General features: G+C 43.6%; 1 protein-coding gene across 7 annotated transcripts in view; it reads right to left on the reverse strand.

Annotated features, from left to right (window-relative positions):
- Positions 1-18973, reverse strand: part of Dennd2a (DENN domain containing 2A) — a 99315-nt gene that overhangs the window by 47514 nt on the left and 32828 nt on the right. For all 7 annotated transcript variants that reach the window (NM_001427610.1, XM_063286009.1, XM_006236354.4 and 4 more), the window contains one exon: positions 10177-11271. In NM_001427610.1, coding sequence (NP_001414539.1) covers positions 10177-11144 — 968 coding nt within the window. In that variant the 5' untranslated portion in view covers positions 11145-11271. The remainder of the gene's footprint in view (positions 1-10176; positions 11272-18973) is intronic.

Here is an 18973-nt window from a genome sequence, read left to right on the forward strand (position 1 = left end):
TCTACGAGGGCGGGGTCTGTCAGCCTTGCTCATTAATAAATCCCCACGTCTTACACTAAGCACAGCAAACAGTTGGCTGAATAAGTAAATGAGCATTTATTAATTAGTTAATTAATTGGCTGATTGATTTTGGAAGCAGAGTCTCGCTCTATAATGCAGGCTGATTTGAACTCACGGCAATCGTCCTGAGTTCAGGGACTAATGGTGTACGCCACTGTGCCTGGCTATGAATGAATAAATATATGGAAAGTTGCTTTTAGCCTGATATGGTGGCCCATACCTTTAATCGAGCACTGTGAGGCAGAGGCAAGCAGATCTCTGTGAGTTTGAGACTAGCCTTGTCTATATAGTGAGCAGGGCTGCATAGGGAGGTCATACCAAAAACCCCAAAATCAAAACGAACAAAAAACACTCTGACATGTAAATGTATAAATTTATGGAGCAGAGTGGGGACTCAGAAATAAACACAGTTACAGCCACCTAATTGGACCAATGCGTCAAACACAAATTGGAAACGCTAGCTTACCTATTCAACAAACAGCGCTAGGAAAAATGATCACCAGAATCTCTCATCTGCAGGAAAAAACCTATCTGATTAAAGACGCCGAATAAGACCTAAAACTCTGAAATTGCTGGAGTCAAAAGCATGAAGACTATACACAGAATCCAAGGCCCAATGGTTCTCACCCTCCAGTGAAAAATAAGACCCAATAATGGCTCTTAGAATACAGAACAGCAACTAAGGTCTCTCTGATTTCCAGTGTTGCTCCTGGTGAAATAAATGTCTGTTAACCCAAGCTTTCCAGAGCTTTCAAGGCAATTTTGCTCTGAACCTCAGACTAGCCAATTCAATCTTCTCTGACATTCATTTAGTTGCTTTTTGGCTTTTTTTTTTTTTTTTTTTGAGGCAGGTCTCTGTGTAGCCCTGGCTGGCCTAGAACTCACAGAGATCCACCTGTTCCACCTCCCATGCGCCACCACTGTCCTTTCGTCTTTTTTTTTTTTTTTTTTTTTTTTGGACAGGGTCTCTCTATATAGCCCTGGCCGTCCTGAAATTCATTGTGCAGACTCAGAGATCCACCAGCTTCTCCCACCCAAGTGCTGGGATTACAGGCACGCACCAACAAGCCTAGCTTGACATTCTTTTTAAAAGATTTTTCTGGGGCTAGAAGGAAGGCTCAATGGTCAAGAGAGTGGTCCTCTTACAGAGGACTTAGGTTTGATTCCCAGTACCCACATGGTGGTTCACAACATCTATAACTCCACTCCAATTCCAGGAGATCCAATGCCCTTTTCTGATTTCCATGGGCACCAAGCACATACATGATACACACATGCACACGCACACGCACACGCACACGCAGACAAACACATGTTTGTGCAGGTGCCTGCAGAGAGCTCACTGAATCTCCTGGAGCTAGAGTTATAGGTGATTGTGAGTCCCAGACACAGGAATTGGGAACTGAACTAAGATTCTCTAAGAAAGCAAGAGCTCTTAACCACTGAGCCATCTCTCCAGCACTCCTCTGCAGTTCTTAAACAAATCCATGTTTTAGACATACAGCCTGGCACCCATGTTGACTGGGACCTTCTCACAACGACAGGGACACAGTAGCAAGGCTAAAGAATTAACTTGAACTGGCAAACGGATGATAGCTAAGGGTCCTGTCCAGTCAGACCCAGAGTGGGGATGACAGAGTCAGTGATGGCACAGGGGCCGTGTATGAAGTTTCCTCAGGTCCTAACGTCTGACCAGGACGCCCCAGGGAAAGGAGAAATCTATTTGATGCTAAAACCATCTGATGAAAAGCTAAAACCGCGGACAGTGGCGAGGTGTTTGGTTTTATAAAGATTTAAAAAAGTGCAACTCAAATGTAAAAATCTGAATTCAAGTTCAAGTACTTGGAGCATACATCTGGGTGTGAATTCAAGATATTGCTTATAGTTTAAAAAAAAGAAACCACTTGTCTCCTGGCAGCCTCGAGGCACTCCTGCCGGGGTACTGAACGTACGCCATGAAGATATACAGCCAAGCTCACATTACTTAGGAAGCTTATCTTTGGAATTTCCTGACATGTGAGGGGCTGGGGGCCCATGTCCTTACAGTTAATTTCCTGGGGTTTTAGAGAAATGAAGAAAAGGAAGGGGGCAGGTAAGGAGAGAGGGGAGGGGAAAGAAGGACAGAGAGAAGAGAGGGGACAAGGCTTTCCTCAAACCAAGAATCACACTCCCTGGTTTGGTGGCTGGGGTTAGCTGATTGGCCAGGGAAAATACAGTGACTTCAGCCTGTGAAGCCCCCAGACTGGCTGTGTCATTCTAAACCCTCAAATCCTCGGAATCCTTCATTTCTTCAGCCTTGGCTTGGCTCTCCTGACTCAGAGAGGGCAGGCCGTCTGCCAAATGCAAGAGTAAGCCATTTTTCTTTCTCTATGAGATAGGACCACAACAAAGAACATTCTTTTTTTTTTTTTTTTTAAGGGTAGAATGTGAGCATCTTGCCCTAATCACCTCCACTGTAGTATTTTAAACAAAACGAGAAACCTAGAGTCAAAAACTGTTAAAACGCAGCTGATGTGATCATATTCAAACTAGCCAAGAAAAACTTCACTGTTGGATTGAAACTAAGAAATTCTAGCTGCTTAGAAAGAAAACGCTAAAAGGCTAAAGGCAGCAGATTGTAGCATGGAGGAAAAAGATAACGAGAGTAGTGACTCACCAGGCCGACCGCCTGTCCAACCATGACATACACAGACAAAAGATCTGTTTCCAGAACCAACCTGCCCCGGGGAGGGTGAGGGGGGACATCCCTCAGAGAAGCCACGAGGCTGCAACTAAAGCAGCCAGGCTTTGGCGCTGGGCTGGGAAAGGGTTTAGGAGATGGGGGCTGAGGGTACGTGGGTCAGGGGAACATGAGTGCAACATGCACAAAGCTCTGGGTTTGATGCCCAGCGCCAAAGCCAGGTCTTCCGTCAGCAGCAAACTTTGACTGGGCTGGCCAGGTGGGGCAGCAGTTGCCCCTGCAGAGGACCCAAGATCGATTCCCTGCCCCTCGTCAGGTGCCTCACGACCACCTGATCTCCAGCTCCAAAGAATCTAACACCCTCGCTGGCCTCCACAGGCACACAACCATGGGGTATACACACAGACACACGAGTAAAAGTAAATCTTATTTAAAAACAACAAAACTAACAAAGAGCAGGCTGGAGATGGCACAGGTCAGGAGACCTGGCTGCTCCTTCCACAGTACCTGAGTTTAACTCCCAGCATGCCCAGGGCAGGTAACACTATGCATCTCCAATTCCAGGAGATCGGAGACCGTCTTTTGGCTCCCATGGGTACCAGGTATGCATAATCCATGCAGGCACAACACCCATGTACATAACTTTTTTAATTAAACAAATTTAAACAAACAAATGAACAACAACAAAACAAATACCCAGTCTGGGACTGGGAAAATGGCTCACAGGATTCGACAAGCGTCAAGGTCAGCAGGGAAGTGAGCTGGTCCGAGTGAGGAGCAGCATGACTTAAGGAGTGCTGGTTCAAACCCGGCAGTTTATTGTAACCATATTTAAGTACAGTACATTCTGGAAAAAGGCTTCTTGGTAACAAGTTCCTCAATCCCATGTGCACAGTAAAGGTTAAGGCACGATTGCATCAAAACTCTTTTGCAAACTGCATGTGACCTCTGCCACGAACATAGGTTCTAGAGCTTAAGCCTAGGATCTGGTTTGGTCTCCTATGGCGGTAGCATAGAGGTCACCAGGCTATAAGGTACACATGAAATCTCCCCTAAGGATAGGTTCTGTTGACTGAGAAACAAAGCTAAAGGTAAAGGTCTAGGAAGGAGAGTCTGGGATAAACATTCTGGGGGTTTTGGGTGAGGCCTGGTCCTAGAGATGCCAAAAGTCACTTGATTATTAACAACATTCACTCCATTTCCTCAATTGAGGAGACAACCCTGCCTGACTAACATTTCTATAAAAAACTGTCTCAAAAAAAAAAAAAGAAAGAAAGAAAGCTTGCAGCTTTCGGGTGACGGTGCTCCCTGCCACCTGATTTGATTCTCAGAATCTACATGGTGGAAGGAGGGAAGCAACTGCTACAAGTTGTTCCGCTCCTGTGGTAAGTATATATGTGCGTGCACACACACACAGACACACAGTGAACAAATGTGAACCAAAACACCCACCCGAGTGTAGATTTCCCTCATTTATGGAACACTACACAAAAATCTTCAAATACTAGCAAACTGAAATTACCCATACACTAAAACAGAAGCAAAGCAGGACAATTACAAGTCCGAGGTCATGTGATACGTGCAAGTTGGAGGCCAGCCTGGGTTACATGAGATCCTGTCTCAAAAAACAAAATCAGGGCTGGAGAAATGATTTGGAAGGTAAGGGTACTTGCACGAAGCCTGACACCTTGAGCCCAATCCACAGAGCCACACTGTGGAGGAAGAGAACCAACTCCTAACTCTAGTCTTGCCACTGCCATATGTGTGTGCACACACAGCCCCACTGTCCCTGCAAAACAACAGTAAATGTAAAAAAGTGTAAAGCAACTTCTCAAAAAAAAAAAAAAAAAAAAACAAACCAAAAAACCCAAAACAAACAAACAAAAAACCCATAGGTATGTGAGGGCTAGAGAGGTATATTTCCCAGGTAAATAATTACGAAGTTAAGAGTGCTGGAAAGAGAGATGGCTAAAGTTTGGTTCCCAGTTCCCATGTCAAGCAACACGGCCTGTGACTTCTGCTCTAAGAATCCAATGACTTTGCCCTCTGTAAGTACCCAAACACAGACATACATGTATGTACACACATGTACACACATGTACACACATGTACACACATGTACACACATGTACACACACACACTTAAAACTAAAATAAATCAAACCTTGAGAGGTAGACAGGAGAAAAAAATGAAAATAAAATATATAACTTTTGAAAATAAAATATATCTTTTAAAAATAAGAATGAAAGGGCTGTAGTTAGAGCACAGGCTGCTCTTCCAGAGAACCTAAGTTCAGTTCCCAGCAACACCTGGTAGCTCATTCCCATCCGTAACTCCAGTTCCAGGGGATCCAATCTCTCTTGTAGCCTCTGTAGGCAATAGGCATACACGAGGTTGACCGGTATGTGCTTACAGTCATACAAATGAATAAATCCTTTAAAATTATCTATGATAAATACTATCCTGACATTACAAAAACACAGATAAGATCATCTGACAGTGAACCACTAGAAAAGCAGAAAAATGTTTCTCTAAGGGGTCCTTTAAAAAGACCACATAGGGGTTGGAGGAATAGCAGTGGCCAAGAGCAGTCACTGCTTCTCCACTGAACCTGGGTTCAATTCTCAGCATTCATGTGGTGGTTCATATCCATCCATAACTCTGATACCCTCTTCTGATCAATGGAGACACTCAGCATGCATGCGGTACACATACACACACTCAGTCAAAACACTCACACAGAAAACTCAGTGAGTAAATCTAAGGAAAAATGAAGGATAATAATAAAAACAGTTTCCTTAAACATACCTACTATAAAAGAGGGGCAATAAAATCACATGAAAATTACAACAAAGGAGTCAGGCATAGTGGTACAGGCATTTAATTCTGGTACTTGAGAAGCAGAGGCAGGTGGATCTCTGAGTTCAGTGCCAGGCTGGTCTACATATTGAGTTCTAGGACAGGCAGAGCTACATAGTAAGACCCTATCTTGAAAAACAAAACAACAACAAAACAACAACAAAAATTACAACAAGGAGCTAGAAAGATGGTTCAGGGGTTAAGAGCACTCACTGCTCTTGCAGAGAACCTGAATTTACCTAGCAACTAATCAACTATAACTCCAGATCAGGGGACTCTGTCTCTGATCTTCATGGACACCTACACACATACATAATTAAAAATAATTTAAGATTGTAACAAAAACATGAAGCTATGTAAGAAGAAACAAATGTGCACAATACTAATTTAGAACATGTATTGGAGTTATAAAATATGATAGTAATAGAATATTTAGAAAAAACACACAAGAGTTTTTTTTTTTTCTTTTCTTTTCTTTTCTTTTTTTCGGAGCTGGGGACTGAACCCAGGGCCTTGCGCTTGCTAGGCAAGCGCTCTACCACTGAGCTAAATCCCCAACCCCAAGAGTTTTATATATATAAATAATTATATTTGTCCGGTATACCCCTCTGAACCCCATATTTGGGAGCAGAAACATCTGTATCTTTGTGAGTCGGGGGCCTGTCTGGTCTGTATAGGGAGCTCCAGAACAGCCAGGGCTACACAGAGAGACTCTGTATAAACAACACACACACACACACACACACACACACACACACACACACACACACACACTTTAGAACATGCAAACTTTTTTCCTCTTGGAAGAGAACAGAAAAAATTAAGTTATCTGAACCAAAACCACCAGAGCTGATAAATGACACTCACTGAGTGGGTGCAGAACACAACTTAATTTCTGGAAATTCCCTCTGACTGCTGAGGGAGGACTATTCTGGGGGTGGGGGTGGGGAATGGTGGTGGGGAGTGGATTCAAGGTGATATAATCAGATTCAAGATCAAGTTTCAAAAGTAGGACTGAAGGACTTGCTTGCTGGGTTAGCGGGGAGTGAGCATGTGACAAAGATCAGGGATCTCCCAGTTCTAGTTCTTGGGTCTCTTAACTAAATGAAGGGAAATGAAGGGAGACGCCTTTTAACAAGATGTTGGTTCCGGTGAGAGGAGATGGTTAGTGGTGGTCTGTGGTGACAACCACATGGGGATCCAAGCAGGACATGACCACACACATCTGAGACTGATGAGAGCTCAACTGGGAGTCAGACACTCACAGTACATGTACAGGATGGGAGGAGACCATCAAGGAACAAGTGTAGGCAGGGGAGAGACGTCCTTGGCTTGAGCCTGGCTGGGGTAGGGGTAGATTAGGATATTAGGTATTATTCCTTTTGTTTTTTCAAGACAGAGTGTCTCTGTAATCCTGGATGTCTTGGGACTCACTCTATTGACCACGCTAACTAGTACAGGTACGAGGAAACAAGAGATTCCTGAGAGCAGCCAGGAGGAGGCCTTACCTGGCAGTTCCTGACCCAGTTGCCAAATAAAAGCAATGTTTCAAAATGGGTGATGTAGAGGATTTTTAATCCAGCAACAGGCTTCTCTGGCATGGGATCACATCCAAAGACCTAGGTCTGTGTGATCTGGCTGGAATTCAGAGACACCTTTAATCCTTCTGGCTGAAATATAGCCCCTAGTACACACTTTTAATCCCAAACAATGTGGGTAAAAGTAGTTGTAGAAGAAAGACATCAATTTTTGAAAGTGATGTCTAATTGAGGAGCAGACAAAGTGACGAATCAGAAAAAGATTTGACAGAATGATAGGATACACCCAACTCTCATGAGAACAGCACAGGAAAGAGAACCTGTTTAAGAGCAATGCAGAGAGAATCAGTTTGGCATCAGTGCAGTGAAGAGTTGAGTTAGTTCATGTAGTTCAGTGCAGGTCAGCAGAAGCAGTTGAAGCCAGAGAATAAGGAACTAGAAGATTAGAACAAATTCCCAGACTTGGTTTGAGGCCAAGGAGAACAATTCAGTGAGAAGCTGAGAGAAGCCAGGTTGAATCAGTCAGCTTGGAGAGGCATTTGAGCCTGAACAGCTGAGTTGAACCAGCCAGCCAAGGTTCAGAAGGAACTAGAAAGGGTGAAGTTATCAGCAGTAAATCTCCAAGTCAACATAGAGTGAATAAAAGGCACATTTACAGGGTGATTAACAGTTGTCCTCAATACCAAGGAATGTCATCTAAGAAAGTGACAGAAAATTGGCTATTGTATTTACTGAGATGAAGGCTGCTGGTGGCCTTGGGCAATGGTAGATTGAGGATGAATGGCCAAAGCCAATGTGGAAAGCTGGGAGGCAAATAAAGGAATAAAGTAGGTCACTGTTATCTCGTCACTTGAGAAGCTAAGGTAGGATTGCCACAAGTTCAAGGCCAGCCTGAGCCACACTACCTGAGTTCTATGACAGCTTGGTTCTCAGAGTAAGACCCATAGAGGACTCGATATCCTGAACAGACAACCACTAGGGAAATCAGGAACGTTAAGCATGCTCATCACTTCAACGGAAGGATGTGTGTACCTGTTTTCCATCCAGAAGGCTGGAGTGAATGTTGTTAATAATCAAGTGACTTTTGGCATCTCTAGGACCAGGCCTCACCCAAAACCCCCAGAATGTTTATCCCAGACTCTCCTTCCTAGACCTTTACCTTTAGCTTTGTTTCTCAGTCAACAGAACCTATCCTTAGATTTCATGTGTACTTCATAAAGCTGGTGACCTCTATGCTACTGCCATAGGAGACCAAACCAGATCCTAGGCTTAAGCTCTAGAACCTATGTTCGTGGCAGAGGTCACATGCAGTTTGCAAAAGAGTTTTGATGCAATTGTGCCTTAAGCTTACTGTGCACATGGGATTGAGAAACTTGTTACCAAGAAGCCTTTTTCCAGAATTGTACTGTACTTAAATATGGCTACAATAAACTGCCTCTAGAAGTTTGAACCAGGACTGGTTAAGTAGTGCTGAACCTAATTTCCTTCTTGCCTCTCAAGGTTAATTTCTCTACTGGCTGTAGAGTCTATAGGGACCCCTAAAAAGACCCAGCTGGGAGTGGTGGCACATACCTTTAATCCCAGCATTGGCAGGCAGAGACATCTGTGAGTTCAAGGCCAGCCTGGTCTACACAGAGAATGCCAGGACAGCCGAGACGACATACATAAACCCTGTAAAGAGAGTGGGTGGGGGAAAGATATAACAGAGCTTTGATTCCTGAAACCTACAGAAGCCAGGCGGGCAGTGCTAACCGTCTGTGATCCCAGCACTCTGGAGACACAGCCGTGGCATGCCTGGGCCAGGCTGAATTGGTGAAAGATGAAAGACCCTGCCTCAGTAAAAAAGATGGAGAACAATGGAGGAGGATACCTGATGTCAACTCTGACCTCCACACCAGACAGACAGACACACAGACACACAGACATACATACGCACAATGTATAAACAAACAAACAAACAAACAAAAACAAATAAGGTAAGCCAGGAAAGGTTGGAGCTAGTAAACTAGGAAGTGGCTGGGTTCACAAACTCCTTCGCTTAACCTTTGGTTATAAACACAAGTGCTTATCACACCTGAAATGTAACTTTTAAAGACAGGATCTCACCAAGCTGCCCAAGCTGGTCTTCAACCTGCTATGTTGAATGGGCTGGCTTTGAATTTATGATGCTCCTTCCTCAAACTCCCCAGGCTGGATGATAGGCTTGACCACTGTGTCTGACTCCAGAGGGAAATATTTAGAAGCAAACATCCCTTTGTGAGGACAAAAGCAAAACACTGCAGTCACCACCTTTCCAGGTGAGCCAGCAAGCTGCCTCACGGGATGAACACTCACTGCCCTTGCCTCACGGGATGGACACTCACTGCCTTGCCTCACAGGATGGACACTCACTGCCCTTGCCTCACGGGATGGACACTCACTGCCCTTGCCTCACGGGATGGACACTCACTGCCTTGCCTCACAGGATGGACACTCACTGACCTTGCCTCACAGAATGGACACTCACTGCCCTTGCCTCACGGGATGGACACTCACTGCCTTGCCTCACAGGATGGACACTCACTGCCCTTGCCTCACGGGATGGACACTCACTGCCTTGCCTCACAGGATGGACACTCACTGCCCTTGCCTCACGGGATGGACACTCACTGCCCTTGCCTCACGGGATGGACACTCACTGCCTTGCCTCACAGGATGGACACTCACTGCCCTTGCCTCACGGGATGGACACTCACTGCCCTTGCCTCACGGGATGGACACTCACTGCCTTGCCTCACAGGATGGACACTCACTGACCTTGCCTCACAGAATGGACACTCACTGCCCTTGCCTCACGGGATGGACACTCACTGCCTTGCCTCACAGGATGAACACTCACTGCCTTGCCTCACAGGATGAACACTCACTGACCTTGCCTCACAGGATGAACACTTACTGACCTTACATAGGAGCCCTCAGGTGAGTGTGAGCCATCAGACGGAGAAGAGGCAATTACACAGGAACACAGGCAATGGCAGAGTCATCTGGTGAGCACCTACCTGTGGTCAGCACTGGGTCTCTGCCTCCCAGTCCACAGTCTTCTATTCACAGAAGTGGGAGGAGGGGAGGAAGGCAGCGGTGGGGGAGGGGGAGGCAGAGAGGGCAGGGGAGGCAGGTTTCTCTTCTCTTTCTTGAAGCTGATGCCTGGGTTTCCGTCCTTGTCCCCTTCTCCAGCGTGTTTGAATGTTCTGCGGGGTTTGGGGACGGGGTTGATGAAAGGCTTTTGGGGGTGCCACCTGGAGCCCCTGTACACATTCTCCTGGCCTTTCCACTCCTCTGAGATCTCCGGGCCCGGCTCCCTGACCTCCGAGTGGTGAGCTCTCCGGCCAGATGCTAAGGAGACCCCACTTTCGTGGCTTTCCGGAATGGGCTGGTCTTCCTCCGTCTTGTCAGGCAGACAGTGAGGTGAATAACAAGTCCCCGGCAACTGGGGGTCCAAGCCAGCGGAGCCATCCTTCAAGGCCTTCTCTAGCCTCTTGACCTGTCTCAGCACGGAGAGATGGTCACTTTGAAAGCGTAGGTCACTGGGCTTCAGTTCACGACCTCGGGGCTGGCTGGGCTCTGGCTGACCATCGATCTGCCTCAGGCCTGGCAACCGTTCTGCGTCCTGACACATGGTTCTTGTCCTGCTGTCGTTTTGCAAGCTCTCTGTTTCAAGCCTCATTCCATTCTTGGTTCTGGTGAGTTCGCTGCCTCGTCTCTCTACCCTGCAGGACGGCAGGTAGTCCTCTTGGCCATCTGTTTGCCTGGCAGGGTCGGAGGCCGGTGGCTCCTTCTTGCCTTCCCACTTGGATATCTTGTCCTTTATGCTGAGGGGCTGGGCTCTGGCTTGGGTAGATGGTCCAGGGTTCTGGACACTACTGAGCTGCTTCTTCAAGGGCCTGCTGGCTTCTTTAGCACCGAGGTCTGCAGCCGGGCCACTGATGATCATGTTGGAGCTGAGCATGTCCACTCTTGCCTCCAGCATGAGGGTGTGAGGGCTTGAGGGACTCCTTCCCAAGGGAGGTGCTGGATTAGTCTTTTGCAAAGAAACGGACCTCCCAAGCAGTTGTCTTCTAGACGCTTCCCTAGGCTTTGCAACTTCTGCTTTGACCCTGGACCAGAGACACAAATACAGAGAGGCAAATACAAGAGGGGTTTGTAAGTTACTGCCTTTGGTCAAGCATGGAGAGTTGCCAGAACTCAGTAAGTAACCACAACACTGAAGCAATTATCTAAAAAAAGTGTTTTTATCAGTTTTAATTTTTATGTGTATGGGTGTTTTCCTGTATGTCATATCTGCTAACCTTGTGCGTGCCTGTGCCCGGTGCCCATGGAGGTCAGAAGTGGGGTCAGATCTCTTGGAACTGGAATTAAAGATAGTTATGAGCTGCCGGGTGGGTGCTGGAAGTGAACCCATGTCCTCTTATTAGAAGAAACAGTACTTTTAACTGTTGAGCCATCTCTCCAGCCTCTGAAGCTGCTTTTTGTTTTATTTTATTACTTTTATATCTATGCTTTTTTTTTTTTTTTTTTTTTTTTTTTTTTTGGGACAGCGGTTTCTCCCGGGTTAGAACTACTAGGTACTGTGGCTGGGTAGTGAGACGCTGGGATCCTCCTGTCTCTGCATCCTTACTGCTAGGATCATAACTGCCATGCCCAGGTTTTCCCCTGGGATCTCCCCAGCACAGCAATGGCCAGTTAACAACCAAAATAACGCCACAAGTCCCTGAGTCTTTGTTAATCCTAGGCTTAACAACCTGTCTTCAGGTGAGCTGTGAAGTTAGGATGAGCGGGAGGCTCTCTGGAGCATGTGCCCCACTGAAAGGGCTGAGAGAGGGGTTGTTACGTCTGCTTCCCTACTTCTAGAAGAACCTGGCAGAGCTGGAGTCAGTAAGTAAGTTGCCTGAGTGAATGTAAGTCAACAGGGAGATCTAGATTTTATACATGGCCTAGAAATGCACCGTCCAATACAGTCCCCAGCAGTCATAAGCGGCTATTGGAACTTAAGACTCTCAGTTACCCCAGTTGCCAACAGGTCACTCAGAAACCCCGTGTGGCGAATGGCTTCTTAGTGGACAGAAGAGGTTCTCTGTGATTGCAGACAGCTTTGTCTAGCGTGTGCATGTGGAAATAGACTCCTCGAAATATGACTTTAGGAGGTTGGTACCACAAAGGTGCCAAAGACTCGTTAGGCAGAAAACATCCGAATGTTAATGAGAATACATATGTTTAAAATAGAAAACATTCGTGCTGTGCATGGTGACTAGATGTGTGGGTGCAGGAAACAGACATGAAGCTAGGGGGTTGCGGGGTGGGAAGGCATATTTTCCAAATTTGCATAAATCTGACGGTATAGTAACCGAAGAACTCCAGCTAAGGTTCACAGCAAGGGAGCCGTAATTAGCCGCCACATTCCTCCTGTTACTATAACTTTCCATTCCAAAGACCAGGAGTTGTTTATATAAATAAGGACCTCTCCCTTAGTTACATCATGGGCACACATATTATGCTGCTGTTGCACAGTATAAATTTCAAACTTGTGAAAACACAAACACACTTTCCATGGTGATCAGACCAGAATTTGTTTTTGAAAACAACAATTAGGGTTCATAAGAGTGCTTACAGAAGAAAAAATAGTATTTATTTTATTGGTACTTTATGCATGAGTGTGTTTGCTGGCACATATGTAAGTGCGCCACATGTGCGTTCAGTGCCCCTGGAGGCCAGAAGAGGGCGCCACACCCCTTGGAACTGGAGTTACAGGTTGTGAGCTGCTGTGTGGGTACTGAGAACTGAACCTGATCTTCTATAAGAGAATTAAGAGCTCTTAACCTCTGAGCCACCTCTTCATCCTTAAAATTCTTTTTTAGGCTTCCGGTTTCTGCCTGCACCCAGAGCTGAACTGATCCCACAGCTCTCTGTACCCATATCCAGCTGAAAGAAAACAGGTCTACAGCAGTGCTGACACACAGGCTTACAGGAGGGTCAAGCCACTGTCAGAGACAGTAAGACAAGCTAACACCAGAGACAACCTGATGGTGAGAGGCAAGCACAGGAACCTAACCAAAAGAAACCAAGACTACTTGACATCATCAGAGCCCAGTTCTCCCACCAAAGCAAATACTGGATATCTAAACACACCAGAAAAACAAGATTTGAATTGAAAATCGCATCTCATGATGATGGTAGAGGATAAGGGACATAAATAACTCCCTTAAAGAAATACAGGACAGCACAGGTAAACAAGTAGAAGCCCTTAAGGAGGAAACACAAAACTTCTTTTAAAGAATTATAGGAAAACACAACCAAACAGGTGAAGGAATTGAACAAAACCATCGAGGATTTTTTTTTTTTTTGGTTCTTTTTTTCGGAGCTGGGGACCGAACCCAGGGCCTTGCGCTTCCTAGGCAAGCGCTCTACCACTGAGCTAAATCCCCATCCCCCCATTGAGGATTTAAAAATGGAAATAGATACAATAAAAAAAATTACAAAAGGAGAAAACCCCTAGAAAACCTAGGGAAAAGGTCAGGAGTCATAGACGCAAACATCACCAACAGAATACAAGAGAGAGAAGAGAGAATCTCAGGGGCAGAAGATTCCATAGAAAACATTGACACAACTGACAAAGAAAACGTAAAATGCAAAAAGCTCCTGTCCCAAAACATCCAGGAAATCCAAGACACAATGATATCAAACCTAAGGATAATAGGTATAGAAGAGAGTGAAGACTCCCAGTTCAAAGGACCAGTAAATATCTTCAGCAAAAGAAAACTTCCCTAACCTAAAGTAAGAGATGCCCATAAACATACAAGAAGTCTACAGAACTCCAAAAAGATTGGACTAGAAAAGAAATTCCTCCCATCACATAATAGTCAAAACAGCAAATGCACAAAACAAAGAAAGAATATTAAAAGCAGTAAGGGAAAAAGGTCAAGTAACATATAAAGGCAGACCTATCAGAATTACACCAGACTTCTCACCAGAGACTATGAAAGCCAGAAGATCCTGGACAGATGTCATACAGACCCTAAGAGAACACAAATGCCACCCCAGGTTACTATATCCAGTAAAACTCTCAATGAACATAGACGGAGAGATATTCCATGACAAACCCAAATTTATACAGTATCTTTCCATAAATTCAGCCATACAAAAGATAATAGGTGGAAAACTCCAACACAAGGAGGGAAACTACACCCTAGAAAAAGCAAGAAAGTAATCTCCTTGCAACTGACCCAAAAGAAGAGGCCCATACAAACATAATTCCACCTCTAACAACAAAAATAACAGGAAACAACAATCATTAACCTTAATATCTCTTAACATCAATGGACACAATTACCCAATTAAAAAACATAAACTAACAGACTGGATAGGTAAAGAGGACCCAGCATTTTGCTATATACAGGAAATATACCTCAGTGACAAAGACAGACACTATCTCAGAGTAAAAGGCTGTAAAACTATTTTCCAAGCAAATGGTCCCAAGAAACAAGCTGGAGTAGTCATTCTAATATTGAATAAAATTTCAACCTAAAGTTATCAAAAAAGATGAGGAAGGACACTTCATATTCATCAAAAAAATCCACCAAGATGAACTCTCAATCCTGAATCCTGAATATCTATGCTCCAAATGCAAGGGCACCTACATTCATAAAAGAAACCTTACTAAAGCTGAAAGCACACATTGCACCTCACACAATAATAGTAGGAGATTTCAACACCCCACTCTCATCAATGGACAGATCATGGAAACAGAAATTAAACAGAGACATAGAGAAACTAACAGAAGTAATGAACAAAATGGATTTAACGGATATTTATAGAACATTTCATCCTAAAACAAAAGAATATACCTCCTTCTCAGCAACTCATGGTACCTTCTCCAAAACTGTCCATATAATTGGTCAAAAAACAGGTATCAACAGATACAGAAGAAAATAATCCCATGTGTGCTATGTCCTATCAGATCATCCCGGACTAAGGCTGGTCTTCAATAACAACAAAAAACAACAGAAAGCCCACATACACATGAAACTTGAACAACATTTTACTCTATGACAACTTGGTCAAGGAAGGAATAAAGAAAGAAACTAAAGACTTTTTAGGTTTTAATGAAAATGAAGGCACCACATACCCAAACTTATGGGACACAATGAAAGCTGTGCTAAGAGGAAAATTCATAGCTCTGAGTGCCTCCAAAAAGAAACTGGAGAGAGCATACACTAGCAGCCTGACAGCAAACCTAAAAGCTCTAGAGAAAAAAACAAAACAAACAAATAAACAAACAAACAAAAAACCCGAATATACCCAGGAGGAGTAGAAGGCAGGAAATAATCAAACTTAGGGCTGAAATCGACCAAATAGAAACAAAAAGGACCATAGAAAGAATCAATAGAACCAAAAGTTGGTTCTTTGAGAAAATCGACAATATAGATAAACCCTTATCCAGACTAACCAGAGGGCACAGAGAGTGTGTCCAAATTAACAAAATCAGAAATGAAAAGGGAGACATAACAATAGAATCTGAGGGGCTGGGGATTTAGCTCAGTGGTAGAGCGCTTACCTAGGAAGCGCAAGGCCCTGGGTTCGGTCCCCAGCTCCGAAAAAAAGAACCAAAAAAAAAAAAAAAAAAACAAAAAAAAAAAACAATAGAATCTGAGGAAAAGCCTATATTCAACAAAACTGGAAAGTCTGGATGAAGTGGACAACTTTCTAGACAGATACCAGGTACCAAAGTTAAATCAGGATCAGATAAACCATCTAAACAGTCCCATAACTCCTAAAGAAATAAAAGCAGTTAATAAAAGTCTCCCAACCAGGGGCTGAAGAGATGGCTCAGCCGTTAAGAGCACTGACTGCTCTTCCAGAGGTCCTGAGTTCAAATCCCAGCAACCACACGGTGGCTCACAACCATCTGTAATGAGGTCTGATGCCCTCTTCTGGCCTGTAGTTGTACATGCAGGCAGAAAGCTGTATAATACATAATAAATAAATATTGTTTTTTTTTTTAAAGGGGATTTAGCTCAGTGGTAGAGCGCTTGCCTAGCAAGCACATGGCCCTGGGTTCGGTCCCCAGCTCCAAAAAAAGGAAAAAAAAGTCTCCCAACCAAAAAAAGCCCAGGACCAGTTGGGTTTAGTGCAGAATTCTATCAAACCTTAATAGAAAACCTAATACCAACATTGTCCAAACTATTCCACAAAATTGAAACAGAAGGAACACTACCCAATTCCTTCTATGAACCACAATTACTCTTATACCTAAACCACACAAAGACCCAACAAAGAAAGAGAACTTCAGAACAATTTCCCTTATGAATATCGACACAAAAATACTCAATAAAATTCTCACAAACCAAATTCGAGAACACATCAAAATGATCATCCATCATGATCAAGTAGGCTTCATCCCAGGGATGCAGAGATGGTTCAATATACGAAAATCCATCAACGTAATCCACTATATAAACAAACTCAAAGAAAAAAACCACATGATCATCTCATTAGACGCTGAGAAAGCATTTGACAAAATTCAACACCCCTTCATGATAAAAGTCCTGGAAAGAATAGGAATTCAAGGTCCATACCTAAACACAGTAAAAGCCATATACAGCAAACCAGTAGCTAACATTAAACTAAATGGAGAGAAACTTGAAGCAATCCCACTAAAATCAGGGACTAGACAGGGCTGCCCACTCTCTCTCTACTTATTCAATATAGTACTTGAGTCCTAGCCAGAGCAATCAGAAAACAAAAGGGGGTCAAAAGGATACAGATTGGAAAGGAAGCAGTCAAAATATCACTATTTGCAGATGATATGATACTATACTTATGTGACTCCAAAAGTTCCACCATAGAACTTCAAAACCTGATAAACACCTTCAGCAAAGTGTCGGGGTATAAAATTAACTCAAATCAGTAGCCTTCCTCTACTCAAAGCATAAATAGGCTGAGAAAGAAATTAGGGAAATGACACCCTTCGCAATAGTCACACATAACATAAAATACCTTGGTGTGGTATGACTTTAACCAAGCAAGTGAAAGATCTGTATGACAAGAACTTCAAGTCTCTGAAGAAAAAAACTGAAGAAGATCTCAGAAGATGGAAAGACTTCCCATGCTCATGGATTGGCAGGATTAATACAGTAAAAAATGGCCATTTTGCCAAAAGCAATCTACAGATTCAATGCAATCCCCATCAAAATTCCAATTCAATTCTTCATAGAGTTAGAAAGAACAATTTGCAAATTCATTTGGAATAACAAAAAACCCAGGATAGCAAAAACTATACTCAACAATAAGAGAACTTCTGGGGGAATCACATTCCTGACCTCAAGCTGTATTCCAGAGCAATCCTGATTAAAAAAAACAAAAAACAAAAACAAAAAACTGCATGGTATTGGTACAGAGAAAGGCAGATAGATCAGTGGTACAGAACTGAAGACCAAGAAACGAACCCACACACCTATAGTCACTTGATCTTTGACCAAAAAGCTAAAACCATTCAGTGGAAAAAAAAGATAGCATTTTCAACAGATGGTGCTGGTTCAACTGGAGGTCAGCATGAGGAAGAATGTAAATCCATCCATTCTTATCGCCCTGTACAAAGCTTAAGTCCAAGTGGATCAAGGACCTCCACATCAAACCAGATACACTCAAACTAATAGAAGAAAAAGTGGGGAAGAATCTCAAACACGTGGGCACTGGAGAAAATTTCCTGAAAAAAAAAAAAAACCACCAATGGCTTATGCTCTAAGATCAATAATCGACAAATGGGATCTCATAAAACTGCAAAGTTTCTGTAAGGCAAAGGAAACTGTCATTAGGACAAAATAGCAACCAACAGATTGGGAAAAGATCTTTACCAGTCCTACATCTGATACAAGACTAATATCCAATATATACAAAGAACTCAAGAAGTTAGACTCCAAAGAGCCAAATAACCCTATTAAAAAACAGGATACAGAGCTAAACAAAGGATTCTCATTTGAGGAATATCGAATGGCTGAGAAGCACCTAAAGAAATGTTCAACATTCTTAGTCATCAGGGAAATGCAAATCAAAACAACCCTGAGATTCCACCTCACAACAGCCAGAATGGCTAAGATAAAAAAATTCAGATGACAACAGATGCTGGTGAGGATGTGGAGAAAGGAACACTCCTCCACTGTTGGTGGGATCGCAAACTGGTACAACCTCTCTGGAAATCAGTCTGGAGGTTCCTCAGAAAATTGGACATTGAGAACCCAGTTATACTTCTCTTGGGCATATACCCAAAAGATGCTCCAACATACAACAAAGACACGTGCTTCACTATGTTCATAGTAGCCTTATTTATAATAGCCAGAAGCTGGAAAGAACCCAGATGCCGTTCAACAGAGGAATGGATACAGAAAATGTGATACATCTACACAATGGAGTACTACTCAGCTATCAAAAACAATGACTTCATGAAATTCATATGCAAATGTATGGAACTAGAAAATATCATCCTGAGTGAGGTAACCCAATCACAGAAAAACACACATGGTATGCAATCACTGATAAGTGAATATTAGCCCAAAAGCTTGAATTACCCAAGATAAAATCCACAGACCACATGAAGGTCAAGAAGAAGGATGACCAAAGTGCAGATGCTTCAGTCCTTCTTAAAGGGGGGAACAAAAATATTCATAGGAGGGGATATGGAGACAAAGTTTGGAGCAGAGACTGAAGGAATGGTCATTCAGAGCCTGCCCCACCAGGGGATCCAGCCCATGTATATACAGCCACCAAACCTAGACAATATTGATGAAGTCAAGAAGTGCATGCTGA

This window comes from Rattus norvegicus, chromosome 4 (assembly GCF_036323735.1).
Source record: "Rattus norvegicus strain BN/NHsdMcwi chromosome 4, GRCr8, whole genome shotgun sequence".
NCBI lineage: Eukaryota > Metazoa > Chordata > Mammalia > Rodentia > Muridae > Rattus > Rattus norvegicus.